The following is a 6,500-nucleotide window of genomic DNA, read 5'->3' as shown; positions in this document are numbered from 1 at the left end:
GGCCCCTCCTCTAGGGGTTCAGGGGTCATCTTTTTAATAATCTGCCTCAGGTTCCTGCCTGGTGCTGTCCAAGTCACCAGGTGAAGCTGGTAGATCCCACCAGCTATCCCAGTGAATCCATACTGCATCTGTCCCCTGCGCCCTCTCACTCCCTCCCTTCCTCCTCAGTCAATCCTGAAGGATGGTCCTCAGCAGCCTAGCAATCTTACCCAGGCATTCTCCGAGTGCTGGGGATAGAATTTCTCAGGGTCTGGAGATCTGAGTGCACTCAGAACTGCTCCCACCAGCTTCCCCTCCCTTGCCCTCAAGGACCTCAGGCCAAGTTCTAGGCTGGGAGCCTTGCTGGTGTCAGAGGGGTAGCATGCAGAGCAGCATCACTCAAGTCCTGGCCCCATGGGCCCTTGCTGGGGCCTGAGCACCTTCTCCCCACACTGTCAGCATGCCTCCTGCATTGCCAGGTGCTGGGTAGGCTCTGGGGAGCCAGAATGAAGGGACCCTCCTCTCTTCCAAGAGTTCATGGTCCAAAACAGGGGTAAGATGCAAGCAACAAGTTGAACCTCAGTATCTAAAGAGGTGAGGACAAAAGCTGTGGGAGCACAAGGAGGGAATGACTCATCCTTCCTCAGAGGCATGCCCAGCTTCCCAGAAGAGGTGATATTTGGGCTGAATCCTCTAGGTGGAGAAGAGGGAAAACAGAGTTCCAGCATAGGAGCATCTCATGGGCAAAGGCACAAAGGAGTGAGAAGTGTCTGGGTACAGATGACCAAGGCTGAGAGGCTGGATGTTGGTTGAAGGATGAGATGTAGCAAGGGATGAAGCTGCAAGACAGCCTAGGGCAAAATGCAAAGGGGTCTTGCAGGCTGTATTAACGACTGTGCCAGGCAGTGCTCTATCCTACCTCCCATTGTAATTGTCTTCTCTTGTTCACTTCCTATGCATTGAGCCCCACCTGCTCAGGCATTTTGCTGGCACTTGGAATTGAAAGCTAAACTGCCCCCAGCCCAGAGGGAACCAGACCTGTGAGCCCTCAGTGACCACAGTGAGTGGTGAGAGCCCTGGGAGGGTGGCACCAGCCAGAGGGCTAAGGGAGGTTTTCCAGAAGGTGGTGATGCCTACGAGCAGTGACTCTGAGGACACATAGGAGGCAGGAGAAGAGTGTCCCAGGGGAAGAGAGCAGCAATTGGAAAATCCTGGAAGCAAGAGAGATGGAGAATCTGTGTAGGAGTCAGGGGTGGGGAGGGGTATGGCTAGACCAGAAGGCACACCACGTCAAGACTTTAAGCCAAGGGGATGGAAGCCACTAGAGGCTATTAATCAGGGCATGACACAGTCTGATTTGCTCCTGGATCCATCTCCCAGGTTACTGATGGAGCAGGATGGAGAGGGCAGGAGGGCCAGCGGGATGCTGAGGCAATAGACCAGAGTGAGGGGCTTGGATTGAGGTAGTGACTGGAGGAGAGCAAGCCGATAAATGTGAGTGACGTTGAGAAGACGGGATGAGGAGCCAAACTTGGTGACAGATAAGCTGCAGTGGGCCAGGGCAACAGGCATCTAAAGCTCCACACATGTCCTGGGCTCAGGTGACCAACAGCCGGAAGGGCCACCCCTGAGCCAAGCACCGTGGTCAAGGCAGGTGGGCAGCAGGGCTCCCAGACACTGTGTGAGGCCTGGTGAATGGGTGATGCTTGTGGGGCACCCCAGGAGAAGCCCTGCCAGAGCTGAGGTGCAGGGCTAGGCTAGGACAGAGGCGGGAAGCCAGCAGAGTTCATGGGTGGAAAGAGAGGTTAGGACAGCTTTGGTCTGTAAACCCCCCAAAACCCTCCTCTCCTGAAGAGTCTGGAAGATGCTGCTAGACACAGGTAGGAATCAGAGGCTCAGGGAGGGTCATTGATGTCCTCAGGGTCACACAGCAAAGAGTGGAGGAGCCTGGCCTAGAACCCAGGGACTTGGGCTTTAGGGGGATGGACATATGAAAGGAGCTTATGTTCTCATCACCACTGTCACTGCCTCTCACTCTGTACCCTTCAGAGCCTCCTGTGCCTCTCGTGGTCCCCCTCTCTCTTCTCTGCCTTCCAGTCTTGGTGGCTCTGACCATCCTCCACCCCATCACTCTGAGCCAGTGTGTGTTGAGTGAGGGGAGTGTTGTTGGGGGGCTGCGTTGCAGGGAAGGCCCCATCCGGGATGCCCAGACATGCCCATCCCTTCTTCTCTTCCCACCTCCCTCCACCCCTTCCCTCCCTCCAATCCCACTCCCTGGGAAGGAGGCCTCTCTGTTGCTTAGCAACTGGCAGAGCCTTGGAGAAAGGAAATGGAAATAGCTCAGGAGGTGCCTCCCTTCTGTTAAGATAGTTCCTTGGTGTGTATGTGTGTGTGTGCACACGTGTGCGAGCACATGCTCTAATTTGGGTCTAGCGTGGAGCCAAGGCTTCTTACCTCCCAGGTTGTGCTGACACCCACATCACCCTGAGCCTGCAGGAGGATGTGGCTGTCTGGAAAGCTAATGTCAGTGCCACTTTTGGTCACATCCTCAGAAGCCGTGTTTCAGAACAAAGGAGGGGACAGACTGGTGGGCTTCCGTCTGAATCAGGCTCCCCCCTGGAATGTTGGCTTTGGAAAAGTTGGACAGATCAAAGTGGAAACCGAAAACTGCATCTGTGGTGGGAATGGACGGGAGCCCAGAGAAGGCTCCATCTTCTCATTTCTGGGGGCTGCCCTGGGAGCAGACACAGAGGCAGGAGCATGTGGAGTCTGTGACCCCACAGGCCAGAGTCAGGATGACGGGTGTTTGGGGGAAGAAGGCATTTAAACTGAGCCTGTAGGAAAAAGAAAAATAAAACTAAAAATTGTCCCAGAGACCCATCTGGTTGCCCGGTAGTTGCAAGCAGCTGTGTAGCAGGGGCTGGGCGCTCAGGCCCGGGAATTGGTACAGGCAGAGAGGGCTGCCCTAGAGGGTTACCAGGTCCCTGGAGATGACGCTAAGCACCCTCAGGGGCCATCAAGTCCAGCCTGCACCCACCCACCTTACAGATGGGGAAAGCCCAGGGTCCAATTCCCCCTCGTGCCCTGAGGTGTGACCCAAAGGTGCGAATGGGCCGGCAGCCCCTCTGCAGCAGGAGAGGAAGCGGATTAGAGCCGTGAGTGGGCCTTTAAAGCTCCAGGATTAACCCGCGCAGAGAGGAGCTTAGCAGGTGACCGAGAAGTGACCATCCCGCCTGGTGTCCATGTCTGTCCCACAGGGCCGAGGCCAACGGCTCCGGGGCCAGCCGCCATGTCCTCCACCGTGAACAACGGGGCGGCCAGCATGCCGTCGCCGCCCGACGCTGCCAACGGCTTCCCGCAGCCCGGCGCCTCCTCCGGGACCTGGCCGCGGGCCGAGGAGGAGCTGCGCGCCGCGGAGCCGGGCCTGGTGAAGCGTGCGCACCGCGAGATCCTGGACCACGAGCGCAAGCGGCGCGTAGAGCTCAAGTGCATGGAGCTGCAGGAGATGATGGAGGAGCAGGGGTGAGCCAAGCGGGGTTGGCCGGCGGGGGCGGGGCCGGGAGCGCTGGGACCCGGGAGCCAGTCAGGCAAAGCGCCAGAGTCTGAACCAGCGGGGTAGAACCATGGCAAGCCCCGCTGAACTTTGTTTATTCAACCAATAAGCTGTCTTGAACGCCGGCTCTTTGTCAAACTCTGAACTGGGCTCAGATTCACAGAAACCAAGGAGACACAGTCCATGCCTTCCAGAAACATCTTGTCCTCTGGGGGAGAGAGGCATGTCAACATCAATGACAGCGCAAGGCCTCAGTTTCCCCTTCTATAAAATGAGAGGCTCAGGCTGCCGGGTCTCTGCCAAGCAGGTGCCGCAGCCAGGCAGGAAAGCACAGTGGCTCCCTGCTCTGTGGGAGGGCCGCGTGTGGTTTCAGCAGAGAACTCCCAGCCGGCAGCCACACCCACGAGCTTAGGTTCACTCTGTCTAGTTCAGAACCAGCCAGAGAGGCACACAAGTCTGCCAGACACTGTGCTGGGCAATGCTGGGCCCCAGAGCCGGACTGGAGTCACTTCCTCAAAGACGGCCCCCGCTCCCCTGCTCCCTCCCCATCTCAGAAGGAAAACGAGTATGTTAAGGACCAACTCCGCCATAAGACAGATCAGAATCGTGGTTGTAGGACAGGACAGGGGAGGGCCAAGTGCTTCAGGAGCTCAGAGGAGAGATTCTGAGAGAAGACATTTGAGTGGGCTTTGAAGGGTGAGTAGGAGTTCATCAGGCTGAGAAGGTTGTGTCTTGCTCAGTCAGTAAGGATTTAGGGACCTCCCCTGAAAGTCCAGAGGAGACAGGACAGCTCTCACACATGGAGCTGGAGGCAAAGAAACGAAGAACAAAGGCTTCCCATTTGTGCAGCTCCAAGGAAAGCTGGTGGTCCCAAGGCTCCTTCTTGCATCTACCCTGAGTACTCTGAAACCAGCGGGCTGGCTGTTAAGAGAGTCAAAGTGGGGAGCAGGTCTGGCTCATCAGACTGGCCCTGTCAGTGAGCTGAGAAATCAGAAATGCCCAGAGCAGTGGGGCCTGGAGCCACATCATGGCAGACAGCCTGTGCACAGCGGTCCTTCCAAGCTGCACCTTTGTCAGTCCCTCCAGGCCTCCTGGGCTTCCCAGGAAGCAGCCAAGACATGGCTCACAGTCCCTGTGGAGCCTGGGAAGACACTGAGGCCGCGACAGAGACAGTCACCTGCTGAAGGCCATCAGGAAGGCAGGGCCAAGGCTAGGCCTGGATCCAGGGCCCCCAACGGGTTGCCAGGCAGGGCCACTTGTAAGAAAAAGACTAAGGCACAGGGACTTGGTGTTCACCTCCAGCTGGGGACCAGGTAGGGATGGGGAGGTCCCTGCAGAGAAGGATGGATGGATGGAAGGCTGCTGAAGATAGATGAAAGGAGGCCTCCAGCTGGTGGTGAGAACAGGTTTGATGAGCTGTGGAAGTGGGCAGAGGAAATGAGATCCCCAGGGGCAGAGTTGAGTAGGGGCTGAGAGGGGAGTGTCCTCCTGCAGAGAGAACCCCAGACCGTAATGATACCTGCAAATCCTGATGAGTTGGGCGACTCCAGGAGTGAAGGGAGTGTGGGCAGGTGGGCGTGGTTGGGGGACAGGAGGGATAACTGGGAGAGAAGAGGGCCAGCCTTCTGTGCTTTGTTCTCAGAAACTGCCCCCTTCCCCTGATGGAGCCCCACCCCTTCCTGAGCCCCCTTCCCCTCACTGAGCCCTCTCCTCCTCACAGGAACCTTCCTTCTGAAAGCCCTCCCCCTTGCAGAGCCCCATGGTTTCTGGGAAGCTCTAAGGCCCCTCCCTCACGGCACCTCTCTCCCTCCTCAAGCCTCCTCCCCCTGGCTGAATCTCCTCCTCCTCCAGAAGCCCCTCACTGCTCCCAGGGGGATCATTATCAGATGAGGGCAGCCACAAGCAGAGGGAGATGGCATATGGCCATGTCCTTGGTGTCAGTCCCCCGGCATCAAGGACCCATGCCTCTGGGAAGGCCCCACTAGGTCTCCAGATGTTCACTCAGGGCCCCTTCCCCACCCAAGCCCTGGCTGGAGGTGGTCCTCAGGCTGGAATCCCCACAAATTATCATCCCCCTCCCCTCCCTACCCCTTAGCAGCAGACTGATCAGTGGAGGTACAGCCACTCTGAAACCCAACAATCCAGGCTTCCAGCCCTGGCCTGGGACCTTGGGCAAGCCACAGTTACTCGCCTATAAAGTAGAGAGTTGTTCTGAGTCCTGTGGACTAAGGCACATACAGGGCTCCCCCGCCCCCAGCCAGTCCCCAGAAAGTGCTCCACAAACACAAGGGACCCTTGCCCTATTCTAAAATCCAGTCATTAATATCCATTTCTAGAAACACTGGTTCATTCACATTTATTTACCAGGTTCTGAGGCATTTGACAAATATTCCCACTAGTCACAGGAACACACATTCTTTGGCCCCATTAAAAAGCAATCCCTCCCTTAATATTGATGGATGGCCGGCTAATTCACTGCTGATTGATGCTGCATTTGGAGTCACCTTCCCGGGCAGCCTCTGCGTGTAGCCGGCAATCACGGTGGGGGCAGGGACGGAGGCCCCAGCCGGCCGGGCGCGATGCTGGACAGCTCCCACCCCGGCTCTGGGACGGCTGGGCTTGCAGCTCTGAGCCTCTCCCTGCTCCGTCTCCTCACCTGTAAAATAAATAGGAAGAGGAAGGCCACCCCGCCCCGCTCAGAGCTGCGGTGAAGTTCAAATTAACAACCAAGGAAGCAATTAGCTAGGAAGTGCTGGGTCCGGGCAAAGACAGGCAGAATTAAACATTTTCCACTCTGGGGACCTCTTTTAAAATGCAGCCTCCCCCTTCCCCAGCCCCAGAGGGCAAGCCAGGAAGTCCGCAAAGCAACAAGGAATTTGGCACGTCCTTCCCACAGAGCGGAGTGGGGAGGAGGGAGCCAGACTGGCTGGGTGAGCATCTGAGCCAGGAGTCTGGGGCGCGGAGACAG

General features: G+C 57.2%; 1 protein-coding gene across 1 annotated transcript in view; it reads left to right on the top strand.

The window, feature by feature from the left end:
- Positions 1 to 3,268: 3,268 nt before the first annotated feature.
- SRRM3 (serine/arginine repetitive matrix 3) overlaps positions 3,269 to 6,500 on the top strand; it is a 34,063-nt gene continuing 30,831 nt past the window's right edge. The window contains exon 1 of the mRNA XM_046668603.1: positions 3,269 to 3,501. Coding sequence (XP_046524559.1) covers positions 3,269 to 3,501 — 233 coding nt within the window. The remainder of the gene's footprint in view (positions 3,502 to 6,500) is intronic.

The sequence above is a fragment of the Equus quagga genome, chromosome 7 (genome assembly GCF_021613505.1).
Source record: "Equus quagga isolate Etosha38 chromosome 7, UCLA_HA_Equagga_1.0, whole genome shotgun sequence".
NCBI lineage: Eukaryota > Metazoa > Chordata > Mammalia > Perissodactyla > Equidae > Equus > Equus quagga.
The sequence above is the reverse complement of the archived record's forward strand: the minus strand, read 5'-3'. Positions and strand labels throughout refer to the sequence as shown.